Below are 17209 nucleotides of genomic sequence, written 5' to 3' on the forward strand. Positions count from 1 at the left end.
CCATAATATTACAACAATTTTAAGTCTACTGCAAGTTCTCACATACAAAATCATAATGTTCTCTTTACTTTTTAGTACCTGAGAGTCTTCAAAGTGCTAATCAGATAAGATTATCTCAGTAATGTAAACTGTGTGACTGAGCCATATATTCTCTACCCAAATTAGGTCAATTATCAGAAATGAACAATCATGGCTGCATCCTTACTGAGTTTTTACTTGTAATTCCTTGGCAATGCAAATAATTAAAAAAGGATTCTGTAAAATTTCTACTGGAAAACTCATGCAACTAATATTCAAATCACAGTTTTGACACTGACTGGTAAAAAACATATAAATTCTTTAGACTGAGTTGTCTGTGAAATGTTTCATTGCACAGATGAGGCCTGCACAGCAGGTGACATTTCACACTCCTTTTCACTCCAAAATGCTATGATTCAAAATTATTTAAGGGGTAAAATAAAACAAAATTATTTATATTTTCACTTCTCTACCCATAAGTAGAGTATCTGACTGAGGGTTGTTACTTGTTTATTGTTATCTCAGGTTCATTTACTATTAAGTGGTTCGCATTATGCTCAAAATCTCATTCCATCAGACTGTTCTACATAGCCAATAAAATTTATGATTGTATCCACATATACTATTCTTTAAAAAAAAAAGTATACATCTGTCTGATCTCTCAATTTTAGCCATTTGTAGAGTGTGAGCAACTGTAATAGAGAGCAGAGCACATTTCAGCAAAACAACAACCACCGCCATTTATTGTAGCTAAAGATTATTAAAGTCACTTTCCTATATGCTATTACTATATTACAAAATGGTTGTTAACAAGAAGAAAAAAAAAAGTAATACAAGGATTGGAAAAGGCCCCGTTCTGCTTCTCTTTTCCTTTTCCTCTTCTTCCTTCATACCCTCTCTCCTTCTTGTCTTCACATTTATCACTTACTTCAGATATTGTGGACACAGAAGTGAACAAGGAGGACAAGTTTGTGTCTTTGTGAAGCTTATATTTTAAGTGCCCATCAATTCTATTTTTAAGTTTAATACTTGCATTTTGTCACAGAATCTTAGTTTTTGAAAGTCAGAGGAGGGTGTGCTTCAGGGAAGAAACACACTCACACCTTGAGTGCTTCAAATGCCTGTTTGGACATGGGTATCCAAATGGGTGGTTCAAATTTCTAGGTTGCTTTGAAACTGTATCTTCAAGTGGAATTTTGGTGACTCAGCTTAGCACAAGCATCCCACTTACCAGTGCATGGTGACTGAAAAAAAATTTTAAATTAAAAACATGTGCTAGTATATTATAAATGACATATGCATGATATTTCAATATTTTGTGGGGTCTTGCTTTATATTAACCACTTTTTGTGAATTCAATTTCATAAAGTAAGTCAGAGAAGCACATACTCTTCCTGAGGTAACAGATATTTTAACTTTGAAAGAGACTATCTGCCAGACAAATTTCAGCCTGATCTGTGATTGACAAAATAAGTAGATAAAGCACTAAGCTCCTCTGAAGGACTTGGATTGATTCTGAAGTCAGTGGTATCTTGTTTTCACTATTTGATGACCAAGAGAGGTTGCAGTAGCATTTTCTGTTTAGTCTGATTATTTCCTTATTCTGTTCAGATCTAATAAATCTAAGACAACAGTCATATTGGGTTGAAACACATTAAGTTATATTTGTATGTCAAAAATAATATCAGAGTTGCATATGTTTGCACCTGATATTATGAGTAGCCCTAAATGTTTACACTTTGGAGCAACTATTATAGCATCAAATAACAATGGTTTACCTACAAATAAGGATTTAGAAGTATTTTCTAGCATGTTTGAAGCATTTATAAACCAATTCTGTGAAACAAGTCTTTATGTCAGGACTGATGATATGGATCTATGTGTCTATATATCTATATGTTATAGATATCTATCTATCCATCCCTCCTCATCATTGACTATTTTTATGCAATTATTTCTAAGCTTGAATGTGATATCAGAGCATGCTGGAGTACTTAAAAAAAGCCTGAACCTTGCCCAATGTCAGATACTCAAAATCAATAAATTAAGGGAAGTGGATATGTAATTTTATTTCTAAGTAATTTCTGATACTACTCTGTTTTCAAAATATAATTTGGTAAATCTGAGGCTATCATATGACTCATAACCCCTTCAAAAGTGAAATAAAAATTCATGTTATAAAAGGAATGTATTTTATTCACTCCCTTTCTTTTTACATGTTCATATCACCAGAGCTGTACTCTACATATTTTACTGAAATTATGAATAAATGAGTAAATGAACAAATAGCTTGAAGTATAATGTAATGATTTGAATTTTTAATTCTATAACTTACTCATTGTAAGATCATAAGAAATAGCCTAGCTTCTTGGACTTCACTATAATGCCTGACATCTGGTAGGTATTTGAGAAATTCTTGTTGAATTAAAACTAAATATATAGACTAGGCTTTATTTTTCTCTTCTGCAATAATGGTATTAAAATATCTACCCTGATCTTTCAGGTTCTTTTGAAGTTTAAGCGAATGCTTAAAAAAGCCACCTAGAAAGTGTTTAACAGTCTCATGTTTTTATAAGTGTATGAATGGATTAATAAATAAAAATATGAGTGACACTATGGCAAAGGCAGGAGGAGTTACAGAAAGGCATCCTTCAGTGGTCTATCTCATTGCTTCCATATTTTATCCATCCTTTTCTCTACCCTCAGAGGTTCTATGATTCATGGTTAAGTCTCTCCATTCATCTCTTTGGGAAGCAGAAATATTCCATAGAGTAGTAGTTACAGTGAGGAACAGTTACTTTTTTAAAAGACAGTTGTAGCATCTAAAAAATCTAGAGGAAATCAAACCCCTTTTCTATAAATTCCTGGCAAAGTTAATGATATTGGATTTATATGCACATATATCAGCCTCAGCACACCAGCCTGCACTTTGGAGAGTTTGGATCTCTTTGAATATGTAAGGATACATTTTCAAAGACTAATATTCCTTCATCTGCTTCTTTTTCTTCTATAATTAAATATCTGTGGTATAAGAGAATCTGGGGGGAAGAAAACGAATTTGCTAACTGGTTAGATGTGAGCTGCCTGTTTGAACAAGGGAATTGAATCATTACTTAAGTTGCCCAGCATCCTGTTAGAACAAGGGAATTGGACTACTGACTGGGTCACTGAACATCTTGATTAAACGGGGAAATTAAATCTTAGGCTACCATACCCACAAGTCCTATATGAATATGTGGACTAAAATTGTTGATTGGTGAGTCCTGCTCTAATATCAGGCCCAAACAAGTGGGCTGCCAGACTAGCCAAAAGGGCCATACCAGAACAAAAAGTATCAATCATGATTAATCATTGTCCTGATATTGAGTATATTAAATGTAAACTAGCTGGACTTTCTTAGCCAAGCCCTGAAAATTCCATATTAAAAAGCAAAATGTAATAATTCTAAGAAATATGTGCTTCCTCATGTTGATTGCACCACTGTTTTGCAATAGCCAAGAACTAGAAACAACCTAAATGCTTATCAAGTAAGAAATAGATAAAGAAAACGTGGCAAATACAATGGAATACTACTAAGCTATAAAAAAGATGAAACCTGACATTTGAAACAATATATAAGAAACTAGAGGGGATTACATTTAATGAAATAAGCCAAACAGAAAAAAAGTCAAAAACCATATGTTTTCACTCACGGGTAGCATATAGAGAAAACAAATAAATTAAATGCAACAAAAATAAACTTTTGGGCTATAAGGCCAATTAGTAGCTAGCAGAAGGAAAGAGGGAAGAGGAGTTGATAAAGCAGGGGAAAGCAGGCAATGGTATGGTGAAGGATAGATTTGGATTTTTAACAGTGAACTTAGACTTGTGATTATCAATGACAAACACCTGAAAATTATATAATGCTATAATGCAATGTTACTTCAATAAAAAAATAAAATATTAATGTCACCTAAAACAATAACACAAAGAAATGTTAAAATAAAGGAAACACAGCCATAAACACATGCAAAAAGGAAGCATCATCCATATTACCTGTATCACTTTTGAAGTGGGATATAACAAAACAAAGTTAAAACTTTTTATATCTGTATTAGAAATCCTACTGATTTGATATTAATAAAAACTCTTTCCTTATCATTACATGATTTCTGGAATTAATGTTAACTTTCAAGAGAGAGTGAAAAGACCTGGAGCCATTTTTATTACCTTACTGTGGGAGGCTTGAACAGCTTGTTTGAAGCTAGACTTATGGCGACTGCTTTGCATTTTACTTGAGAAATAAAAAATTGGTACAAGAAAAAAGTCCGAGTCTCCCCCTGAACCAGAAGCTTGTTGATTACTACTCTTTTCAAAAGGAATTAAATCCTCATAGAAATCTGTTTCCAAATCATCTTCCTTGGTTTGTACCTGGGGGAAAATTCATATGAAATAAGACATAACTTAGTAAATACAGGAGCGACCTATGACTATCTACTACAATGATCTTTCATACCTCCACGCATACAACAAATACTTACTGGGAACATTTTCCTAGCAAAGAAATAATGTTGGTCCCTATCTTCAGGGAGTCATTAATTAGGAGAGAGACAATCAGACACTTAATTCAATTAGCACAATTGATAGCACAATTGCTATCAATGGGACTGCCACAAACTATAAACCCAGAAAGGCAATAATAGAAAAGTCTCCCTCAAGGAAACTATCTCCCTAAACTGAGATTTAGTGGGGTGATAAGCAATGGGGGCTATTTTTAGCCTGCCTGTGAATTTAATGCTTTTTGCTATCAAATTTAAGAAATTTTTTTGAAAATTGAGGCATAGAAAAGGAGAGGGCAGATTTGCTTTAGTTCTATCCCAACACCTTTGCCTTCTTTTTTTGCATAAGTAATTTCTTTATGTTATATTATACACTTATATATATTATTTGCATAAGAAATATATTTATATTAATTTTTTAAATTAAAATTTTCTTCTTACATCATTGTAGTCCCTACAGTTTTCCCATCACCTTGTCACCTTAGAACCATCACCATATTCCCTTGTGTTCTTTCCTCCCCTGGTTTGGCCCTCCACACCCTCCTTTGCTGTATGCCTCAGTTCTATGGTCAGTTGCTAGTTTTGACTTTTTCCTGATCTTTCATTTGGTTTCTCTATATTCCATATATAAGCGAGACCATCTGGTATTTATCATTTTCCTTCTACTAATTTTGGGCAGCAAAATACCTTCCAGTTACATCCATGTCACTGCAAATGACATGATTTTGTCTTTTTTGATCATTGGGTAATATTCCATTGTATAAATATATCACAACTTTTTGATCCATTCATCTATTTTGGGGAGTTTAGGTTGTTTCCATATTTGGGCTATTGTAAATAATGTTACAATAAACATAAGAATGCAGATTTCCTTTTGAATTAGTGTTTTTGTATCCTTTGAGTATATTCCTAGGAGTGGGCCTGCTGGATCAACACCAACCCCTTGGCATTCTCAGGTTGTTGGGCATTAGCACTCTACTGGCTGCGTCTATGAAACAAAGGAGAAGTAATTGGTTCTGTCTGTAGGGTTTAAGAAGAAGAAAAAGCATCCATAGCTTTTTTTTTTTTTTTTTCCTCTTGTGGGACCCTCGCCGGTGGCCGGGGATCAAACTGGCGCTGCAGAGGCTGCGCTCAACCCAGCGCTCAACCGCTGCGCCACCAGGGGTGGCCCAGCCATAGCTTTTTAATGAGGGGAATAAGGTATTTCCTTTCCTTCTAGGAAAGAAGAGAACAATGGCTAGGCTGTTTTTTTTTTTTTTTTTTAAGTTGATTGAAGAGTACTTCTTTATTTTGAAATGATTTCTGGTTTGCAAGGGAAAAATTTCTCCTAACTTAAAAATATTCAGTATTAAAAGGCACTGTGAGGAAAATAACATGTCACAATGAAATAGTTTGCACAATTAGTCAGAGAAAGACAAAATAAGCCAGCTACTCTTGCTCAATAATACATTACAATCAAAAGTTCAGTATAACTTTCAGATAATGCAGTACAGGCTAGTTAGCATTTAAAATGTCCACAAATGAAGCTCCTCAGTTGATAAACAGCAATGCAATCATATCTAAATGCTATTTAAACTTAAGTTGCTGTTACCTCTTTAAAAAACTCAGACCACAAATATTTTGTCTAATGAATTCACACTTACATAAGTAAAAGTGTGTTCATGAGGAAAAGGCAATAGTATGTAAGGAAGGAAGATTTTCTGGGCAGAAGCTCAGAGAAAATCTGACCATGTATATTAGCTGGGTGGGAGGTCAGGTTTACAGGTGAGCAGTGCTACAATATTCGATTGAACTGGGAAACTGAGATCAGGCAAACTTGTATACCTTCCCAAAGTATTTGGATTGAATGTGCATATACATTTTTTAAAATATTAATTGAATGAAGAATTGGGAGTGTTACCATCATATTTGTGGTTTGCAAAAGTCAAGTGTAAAAATATTGCAATTTTTTTTTTGGGAAATCCCCAACTCTTTCCATTTAGCAGGCCAGAGAGCAAAGCCACAGTCACAGGCTCCACTGTGTACACAGAAATCTGCTCTCTGAAAGTAAAGTCAGTCTTTTTATACCTACTGACAATCAGTCAGATAAGGAAGATATAATAGTGGGTACCACACTTTTGCATCTCTGTAATGCAAAGATGCATTTTTTTCCTTCCTAAAAACAGTCCTTTTTTAGGAACTCCTAAAAAAATAGTTCTTTTTTAGGAAGGAAGGAATTAAATCTTGATTGCCTTCCTCTAGCACCAGCATATCTTCAGGTTAGGACAGCTTAGAACCAGATGCCTCTCCTTTCAAGAATTTACATTCTTTAAATCAATGACACACTGTTCCTACCTATATAAACTAAAATTCAAACTTGTGTTTATTGGAGCAAGCCTCACAAGAATAAAATGGGTTAGAGTGCTTCCTAGGTTCAAATTCTCACTTTGATTATTTAATAAACTCTTTGTCTATCACTGACAAAAATAAACTTTTTGACACTTTATTTTCAGTTAACACATACTAACCATAATTAACTATATTGGAGTCAAAGGAAATCAGTTTAAAAAATAACTATTGTAATAAATAAATGAGTAGAAAATTTAGGATGGAGGTGTCACAAGACCAGAAATGATGAACACAGTTGTCAAACCACCTATAGAAATGAAAAATTCTCAGGCTCTAAGGGCTATAGCGAGTAGCTGCTACACAAAGTATCCAAAGGCACAGACCAGAGATGGGGATACAGAGATTGAGGGCCATTGTAGAGAATCACTGGTACTTACAAATCATCCTAGTCACCCCCCAAAAGTGATTAATTTCACGTCAGATAACAATTTCCCAATGCAATTTCTGCCTTAGCAAAAGGCAGCTCTCCTGCCTGCCTAAGCAATTGTCTTCTCCTTTCCTTTTTTATATAATAAACCTGTCCTTTTGGATATTACCAAAGTCTTTGCCAAATGGGGAAACTCACCACATGTCACTGAAAGGGGAACTTTAATGAAACATTTCTCAGAAGTAATCCAAGGACCTGCTCACTGAACCCCACACCTCTTCAAAACGACATAAGGCTATGGAAGAAGTTAGGATGAGAGAAACTGAAGAATATTTAGGAGGTAAATCAACAGAAGTAGTTCACCAGGTAAATGAGTAGGGGGTGTGTGTGTGCATGTGTGTGTGTGTGTGTGTAAGGGGGGGAGAAGGGAAGGGAGGGAGGTAGTGGAGTGGGAATCCTGTTCCATGAAAGGGAATATAGAAGCCAAGGAAACTTTTGAAAGGAGGAAGATGAGGTCTTCTAGTCGTGTGTAAAGAACCTCTAGTGTGCTCTGACAAACTCCATTTTCCCACATTTCTCCAGGAGGTGATGTTAACCAGATTCCAAGAAAAAAGTTTAAATTTCCATTTTATATATTATTGCTAGATTCCTTCTGAGCCCATCCTGACTGTTTTATGGGCTGATATCCTTGACACATTTGCTTTTGTGTTTAAAGAAAGGAGGGAGAGGCAGGAGAGAATTAAGAGATGGGAGGGATGGAGACAGAGTTACCTCTGGTTTTCTGAGATGCAAGGGTTAGAGATGAAACCTGCAGCTGTGACCTTCACAAGAAACTAGGAAGGATTTGAGGGATTGCAGAGTTTTGAAACTTTCAGGCTCTGGATGCACCAAGAGATCTTTGGAAGAATCAAAGTCTGGCAGTGTCATACTCTGCAATCTGCTGGCAACCACAAATGCTTAGCAGACAGTCAACAGCAAAGCAGTGACTCCTGGAAAGAAGGAACCTTCCTCAGTAAGTGATACAACTTTGGAGACTGAATTTATGGTGCCTGATCTCTGCATCCAGCAAGTTGAGGAGGGGGCAGGGGAACTCTGAGGAGCAGAATTCCTCCTGTGTCTTCTATTCAAATTTCCAGTCCAACTGCTTCCATTCCCTTCTTTGCAGAATCCTCTCCAATTTTTATGCACCGCTCATCCTGTCATCTCATCTGTCTTAATCAACTCCAGTATTACAGGAGAAGGGAAATCATATGCTGCTGAATCCCTCCTTCTCTATCATTTTCAATTTTCAAAGGTATAGTTTATATTTGCACAGCTGCCTGCTAAACCCATAAACAAAACCATGAAAAAAATGGAAGTAAACTAATAGCTTATGACCTTGGGTCTAGTTATTTCCAAATGTTTGCTTGAATAATTATCACCATGACCTTCCCCAGCAGTTCTATATTATTTAAAACTCAAGGACAAAGAGTTGGAGATCAGCATAGGTAGCTTCTTAAAATTGGACAGGTTTTAGAACTACAATGATAGTGAAATAAGTCTACCTTATTCTGAATTAGGATTTCAGTCTGTATGTCCCTCCCTGTCCTTGCGGTCCAGGCTTGGATTACCAAGTTCTGTGGTGGACCCAGTGGTTTGCAGGTTAATGTTTAACAACTAACTCTCTGGGTTGGGAGATATTCTGTGATTTCCCAGAGCATTTTCCTTTTCCCATGGTATATAAACCAATGCTGATTTCAAGTTGCCTATGTGATTCCCTGAATTCAAACTTGGGAACAGATGCTCAGTGGCACTTACATAGTATTTTCAGGATATAGCTACAATAGTTACAAGTAATCTCAATAGCATAGTTGGTAAAAATGTGGCAAAGTAATTGAGAAGTGATACATTTTGAGTAATTAGCACCTCTGTTTTAAATGTTTTTATTTAATTATGAGATTATATGTTTAATATGTAGTAAAGGCTATGCTTCACTGTTGGCTGCAAAATTCCTGAAAATTTAACAATGGGCTCTGGTCTCTGGAAGAGGACTCAGGAGTTTGGACTTGAATCTGTGATTCTCTGCTTACTAGATGTTTTACGTTGGTCAAATAGGTATCTTAGATTTTTTTTTTATTTGTAAATTGATATGCTAATACTGACTTCCTGGGGCTGTGGAAGAATTAAACACCAACAAATAATAGGTAATTTAAAATGTTCATTACCTTCTATTCTGCCCTTTCATTCATAACTATTTTTAATTGGAATTTTAGTTTATAATTAAACTGCATAGGGTTTGATATGATAAACTGTCATACCTCAAAGTTCACATTTTCCAGATTGGCTGGAACACGGTATGGATTTCTTGCTCTACTGCTTTTGACAGTTTTACATATTCCTCCAGTGAAAGAGTTATCAAGAACTTCTCCTCTGGGCTCTCCTGCTAGATAATGAAATCTAGAAACAAAGTAATGTTCAAGAATTCAATAGACATAGAGCAAACTGTAAAATTTACCTTATTCATAAGAAAGAAATTCTTCTCTTAGACATTTTTTTGACTCATGATAAATGACTTGAAGAAAATCCCCCCTTTTTTTTAGTCTATAATGGGTCTTCCATAAAGGCTGGAAGCCAAAAACTTGGCCACTCTTGTTCTGTTAGGTTCTCCTTATTCCACTCCATTGTTTTCGGCTTTCAACATAAAATAAATTTTAGGATTATAGTTACTGCATAACTCACAAAACCAGTTGAAGCAGGGGATGAAATAAACTGTTACATAACTAATACCTTTCAGGATTTACTTCCTTCAGTGAGATATGGTGAAGGAATTCTTCGAGTTAATGAAACAGTAGTAGTCATATTTTAATAGACTTGTAACAGCATTAGTTTTTATTGATAACTATATTATTTAAAAGTTATTTAACAAATATATGCTATTTACTATAAGTCAAGCACTGTTTGACCTATATGTAGTAGTAAATATTTATAAAATAATTATAATAACCACATGACATAAAGATATTATCATACTCATTTTACAAATGAGAAAACTGAGGCATATAGAGATTAGGTAAGCACAAATCAAGTATTTGAGTTGTCTCGTGGTACATGAAAACCTTCTCCAAGATGTCAATAATGTTCTAAATTCTTTCACATGTTAATATGTATCCTGTGAAAAAAAGTTTTGTGATAAAATGGTTAGTAATGCTGAATTACATGTGATGAGGAAATAGAAATTATATGAAATGGTCTCTGCCCAAATAAACACGCTTTGCCTCTCTGTCTCCTGAATGCAAGTTAACACTGCATATTGTGTGATTCTATTTACATGGAATGTCTAGAGTAAACAAATTTATATAAACAGAAAGTAGATTAGTGACTGCCTAGGGTTAGGAGTGAGGTGTGGGAAGGGGACAATTGGAAACTGATTTCCGATTGGTACAGGTTTTATTTGAGTGATGCTGAAACTGTCAGAAATTAGATTGTAATAATTCAGACTGATTATCTAAATTTGAATATATTGACACTTAAACATACTAGTACATTAAAATAAAATATAATTGTATACTTTAAATTTTTAATTCACATGGCATGGGAATTGTACCTTAAAAAGTATTTTTTAAAAAAGAAGTTAGTCCAGTGGTTTCTCTAACAAACCTCTCATACTCAAATGGTGGCAGTGCAATTTCAGGTTTGTTTTCATTTACAATTGGATTTCTATCAGTGAGCATTTGAGGAGGCAGTGTGAGGAGATTGTCTGGGAATAAATTTCTAAACAAGTTATCATGACTTATACAGGGGTGTGTAGCTCTCATACTTTTACATTTTCTGAGTTAGGAGGGATCATTGAGGACAAAAAAAATGTTGATTTTTTTATGTTGCCTTTCACTATATACTTCTGAATTTGTCATAAATTCATAAGAAAGATTTGAGAAAAATGGCCTCCAGGTCATGAGGGATCTATGAAAGTAGCAGCGGCTTGCAGAGAGCCTGAGGGTAGAATATTTATGAAGGTGACTCTCAGGGCATCCCTGAGGAAACTTTTGGAAACTCAGTTGACTCTGCAGCAATTTTCAGCTCTATTCTTCCTCCTCCCTTCTGAGGTATTCAAATTAACTTTCAATATTTTGATGTTTCAAATACATCATGACCTTTAATATTTTAGGTACTGAAGTATTCCTGTCTAACTTGAGCCATATTTGGTAACTTTTGAATTTAGTTAAAATTTCTTATCTATACATATATTAAAATGCATGTGTATGCAAATATGTTTACGTGTGTAATTATGTGTGTGTGTATTTGTAACTTGGCTGAGTCTCAGGAAAAACAAAATGCATGGTCTTATTGCCTGGTTCTTGCTTTAGGAACTGTGACTGTGATGGCAATGCACGAATTTTGCTTTGTCTTGTTAAATTCTTTCTTGGAGAGATACCATTTAAAAAAGAGGTAAGGCCACCCAGGAAGCTAGCTCTTGTGGAGAAATGTATTGTGGTAGTAGAGATTCTAAGGCCAGAAGATTGGAAAGAATTCCGGTAAGCAGTACTCAAAATCCTCAGTCTCTAGGGAGGCTTGGAAAGAACTGGATGTGCCAGAGGCAGTAGGTTTTGCTCACTTCTGAGAATCCTCGGGACAACAGCTCTCGTTGGCAACAGGCCACACAGTCTTTCTGCCAAAGTACACATAGCATGTGGTGCTCCCCATCTGTAACTCCAAAGTCTAGACCAACTGGGCAAAAGGTGAGGGGTAATGTCATCTCTCATCAATCAGAACATCAGAAAATGTGATTATCAGTGGGAGTTTTGGCTGAGGTTTTCTTCCAGGCAAATGAAAAAAAGAAACCATTTCTGCATATTGATAAGAGATGTTGGAGCACTCTCATGGAAATTAATTCTAGTTAAGAATTCTTAGGACAGAGCCTGAAATCGGCTTATAGTCATACAAAATCTGGGTCAGATGAGGAAACTGACCCAGAGATGCTCAATAACTTGGTTGTGATGTAGTCAGTACAGAACTAGGTCTAGAATCTCGCTCCTCTTACTTCCAGACTAATGGTGTTCTCTTTTATTGCTGTCCTTGCATTTGGTTCAATATCTTCTAGTTTTCATTCTAATCAAATGAGGTTATATTTGAGATACTGCTGCTTGGGGTACCTCAAGTTTTCATATTATACAAGTCTGGGGATATAGGTGAATACTTTTTTAAAAAAAAGCCCAACATGAAGTTTTTTGGCCAAAAATTTGAGCGCTTTTGCCATAGGAAAAGGGAAATTACTGATTTTTCTTACACTTTCAACTAAGGCTTGGTTCTTTTGTTTTCATTGACTTTTCTTATATTCCTAAAGTTGTCTAAGACATTACCTCAGTTTAATGAACTCAGAATCTCTTCCCAAACTTCCAGTGTCCTAATGACCTGAAATAGGAATATCACAATTTCTGAAATAGGAGCATTAGAATTTCTGAGTACAAAGATTGAGAGGAAAAGTGCACGGTTTTCCTCAAGTTTTCTTCCATTATATTTCCATTTCTAAAGTGGATATTGTGCTGAATTAGCATGAAATAGTCGGAATAACCTGGGTTCTAAAGTTTGGATTTGAGTCCTGCTCCCACCATTTGCTAGCTGGTAGACCTGGACAGGCACACATAGAATGAAATGGTCTTGCCTTCCTCCTCTGAGACTATGCTGACTTACCCAGGCAGTACATAGTCCAAATGAGAGGAAGTTTTGATCATCCTAGTTATATTCACTTTACTTCTTGCTCTCTTTTTGAGTGGTTACCTGCTCATTCAAGACCCCAGGAATCCATCCTGGCACCTTCCTACTTGACTGGTCTCCCACCAGTTCGTCCCTATCCAGTCCAAAACTGTCAGATGATAGGTGAGAATTAAAACAAACTGTGTTTAAGAAGGTCTTATAGGGCCTCCCTGGTGGCACAGGTGGTTGAGCACTGCACAGTGAAGCTGTCCGCAGCCTCTGCAGCGCAGGTTCGATCCAGCGACAGAGAAACCCACATGGTGCAGCAGACCTCTCCTGTCTCACCTGCTGCTCCCCTCAGCAGTGTATTTCATCAGTCTGCCTGTTCTGTTCCCCACTCTGTCTCTGGTGAATCCTCTCACCCTCCCACACATCTAGCCTGTACCCCGGTTCTTGTATAAATAAATAAATCTTTTTTTAAAAAAAAGGTCTTATAGTGTCACTGGTAAAAACTAAATGCAAAATTCTTTTATTCCCTAGGTGTGAGAATCATGATCGGTTCCACTCTGAGCCTAACAGCCAAGTACAGAATCAGGCAGGTGGGAGTAATAAGAGGTTAATGGAGATGGTGTTAATGGACAATGATGTGTTTCATCGCTTCATTGTTGCCTACAATTCACTAGCTCTGAGATGCCTTTTCTCCCTAAAAAATGAAAAGATGTTACATACCCTGTGCCCATCAGCTGTACACTCGGGATCGGGTCATGCTTCCGAGGGCATATTGCTTTTGTTCTCCCACAATTTCTTTCATCTGAATTGTCTCCACAGTCATTTTCTCCATTGCATTCTAACTTGCTGTCAATACAGCGACCTAGTAAAAAAAAACAAACACTGACAAGTGATCATTTAAGAAATACTTATTAATTTGAAAGGAGTGCTTTAAATTCACTCACTTCACCTTCTACCTGATACAGTATTAAGAATTTAATTTGTCCAAAAATAATTCACTATAGTAAATTATATGTAGTAAATCAATTACTAGCAGCAAATATATATGTAGTAATTATGGATAGTAAAATAATTATACATATTATTACACCTAATTATTTTTTTTTGGACAAGTTAAATGCTTAGGTAGTACTGTATTACATAGTAGGTGAAGTGAGTAAATTTATCCAATAGTACAAACGCCAAGTGCTCAGATAACTCCCTTCCTGTAAAAATTTGCTGAGTTTCATAAGGATTCTTGGAATTAGTATGTAAATATGTTTTACAGAAATTGATATGCCAATAGACAATGACAGCCCCTCTCCTGCTCCTTCACCCCTTCCCTGTAGCGAGGCATGCTGGCATCATTATATACCATCATATACATTATATACATCATTATACACCATTGTACACAGGTCTCCCCCAAAATGTAAAATGTTTTACTTAAACTCATCTGGCTAACTATTTTAAGTTGTGATCAGCACCTTATTACAGGTATGTATGATTACTGCAACTAACTGAAATACTTGGGGGAAAGTGGTATTACTCTGTTGAATTAATATTTTTTTATTAATAGAGAATTCCCCAAGAGTTTTTAACTCTTTTAGTTAATAATTTTCATTTAGAAGATAGAATATAATGAAAACAATTAAATTTTCATTTGATTATTTAAAATCTTACTTTCAATCTGGACCATTATTATAAATGGTTATTATAAAGAATATAGTTATGAACACCATAGTCATACAGACTGAAAATATAAATAGAATTGAATTTGTCTCAATCCCAAGATATAATCTGAAAGATGTTTTATTTTTAAAACAGTACATCTCCAGTTTTTTGTTTTTTGTTTTTTTCCAGGGCAGAAAAGAATGGGTAACTTAGTTTGAATTGCAATGTTTTTTTCTTAAAAACAATATTACATTTTTAAGCATTTTGAACCTATCACTTACAATTAGAGCAAAAGCTTATTTTTGACATGGCTACATTAAAGAATATTCCAGTTTCCCTAGACAGATGTTGGGTTACAGGAGCAGGGTACAGTTTTCCTTAGCTTTGCTTTGTGAGCAGGTCACCCAACACTTTTGAATACAAGAAATTCTACCCAGTTGGTACTTCCAGGGATACTGGAGAACACCTATTAGCCATGCTAGGGACGAAGGCAAGAGGACACCTCTTGAATGATATTTAGAAATGGATGAAATGAAACAGATGACTGGATCAAGAAGATGTGGTACATATACACCATGGAATATTACTCAGCATTCAAAAAAGATAAACACATGCAATTTGCAGCAACATGGATGGCGCTGGAAGGGATCATGCTCAGCGAAATAAGCCAGAAAGAAAAAGAAAAATACCGGATGGTCTCACTCATAGCAGGAATCTAGAAAACTTAAATAAGGGACCAGGAAAATGAATAACTATAAGAAAGTGAAAATCAAAATCAACAAACAACTATGAACCACAGACACTCTATGTGTGGTGGGGGGCGGGGAAGGGAGGGATTGGGGTCAAAATAAGGGGGTTGCAATTGTATGGGAAATATAAAAATAAAATTTATAATTAAAAAAAAAAGAAAAGAAATGGATGAAATGAGTGATCTAGCCATGGTGGGACACAGCTGAGAAATGCCCCAGGCCATGAAATTTCAATGATAGAGGAAGTGGAGCAATACTGTTGGGCATGAATGTACTCTATTTCAAAAGAGTGATGGGAAAGGTGAAGAGCAGTTTCAACATTACAGGATTTGCAGAAATCAGTATGCTTTAAGTAGCACACACATATCCACTCAAACTTGAACTTATGCAATCGTTTAGAAATTGCACATGTTTTCCCTGTCAACTTGCACTGATTTATAATATAACAATGGCATATTATTTTGAAAGCAGTTGCAAATTCTCTAGCCTTTATGTGTAAACTTAGGACTTTGAGAGAGGAGTTGGCACATTGCAAGGGTATAGTTTCGGGTATTCTCAAAGATCCCTGTGTACATTAATATATCATAGTCTTTTGTTTTAGGGACTCTGAATAGCAGCACTGAGGGAGGAAAAGGATGAAGGAAACTTGTTTTAGGGTAGTCCGTTCTTCATCAATTAAGGACCAAATACAATCCTGAGTCAGACATACAATGGTCTGTTCAATTTTTTCTTCCCTTTAAGAGTGGTATTAAAGGGTGTTTTAAGAATATGGTCTTCAGTGGTATATTTAACCACCAATATACCATGGCATCACCTTTTCAGAATGGATGCCCATGACATCTTGTGTCAGGATTAACCAGGTGTGACTGGACCATCGGAAGATCTTGCAGTCCCCGAGGAAGAGACCCGAACCTCAATACTTGGGTCACTAAGAGAGCTCAGGGTGTTATCTGCTTACCAGTCATTACAGATGCATTCCAAAAGCTACTTTTTTAAATCAAGGGAGGTGGGCATATTGCTGGTGAACTAGAGATTAATGGTGCTTACACTACAAACCTTTCTGAAAGCACTCATTAGGCATAGGTGACCATGGATATATATAAACATTTGTCAAATTTGTGAATATTTTTTGCATTAACAAAGACTTTTTGCAATGAATTTCACAGATTTCTCATCTATCAAATAAAATTCTTCCTGGTAATTTGTTCTAAATCCTTGCCTTAATATTCTGGATATATGTTTACATCTATATCCCCCTCAGTCTTCGCATCAAGATTTTTCTCACATTCTCTCTTTTGTCAATATGTGAAATGATTTTATTCACATGATGGTGTAATTCTCTCTACCACATCTCAACCTAATGTTACAGGTTGGGGTATGGGGTACAGAGGGAAAGCCCTGGAACCAGTCTTCCTGTCTGATACTCAGAAAACACTGGCAAAACAGGAGGCAGGAAGGATATAAGGGTCAGAGGAGAAAATATTAGAAGCAAGCCTGGGTCAGTTGTCTGGGGAATTTGAAATCTGGGGTCTAGTTATGAATAATATTCAGTATACTCTACCCACAGACACATTGTGGATTTTATTAATCTGAACGCTAATTTTACTTTAACTTCAAACTGACAATTCAGAGAAGAGGTCCATGAACTACAGCCCACGGCCTAAAGCTGACCTGCTGTCTGTTTTTGTAAATAAAATTTTATTGGAATTCAGCCTTGCTAATTTGTTTACATACTGTCTATGGCAGCTTTGCTGCTGCAACCCAGCATTGAGTAGTTGCAACATACACCGTATGGCCTGCAAAGTCTAAAATATTTC

At 35.8% G+C, this 17209-nt stretch overlaps 1 protein-coding gene across 1 annotated transcript in view; it reads right to left on the bottom strand.

The window, feature by feature from the left end:
• Positions 1 to 17209, bottom strand: part of C6 (complement C6) — a gene marked incomplete at both ends in the record, with an annotated part of 45723 nt that overhangs the window by 25175 nt on the left and 3339 nt on the right. The window contains 3 exons of the mRNA XM_084233775.1: positions 4228 to 4428; positions 9609 to 9747; positions 13711 to 13852. Of these exons, the coding sequence (XP_084089901.1) occupies positions 4228 to 4428; positions 9609 to 9747; positions 13711 to 13852 (482 nt within the window). The remainder of the gene's footprint in view (positions 1 to 4227; positions 4429 to 9608; positions 9748 to 13710; positions 13853 to 17209) is intronic.

The sequence above is a fragment of the Talpa europaea genome, assembly GCF_964194135.1.
Source record: "Talpa europaea genome assembly, chromosome: 5".
Taxonomy (NCBI): domain Eukaryota; kingdom Metazoa; phylum Chordata; class Mammalia; order Eulipotyphla; family Talpidae; genus Talpa; species Talpa europaea.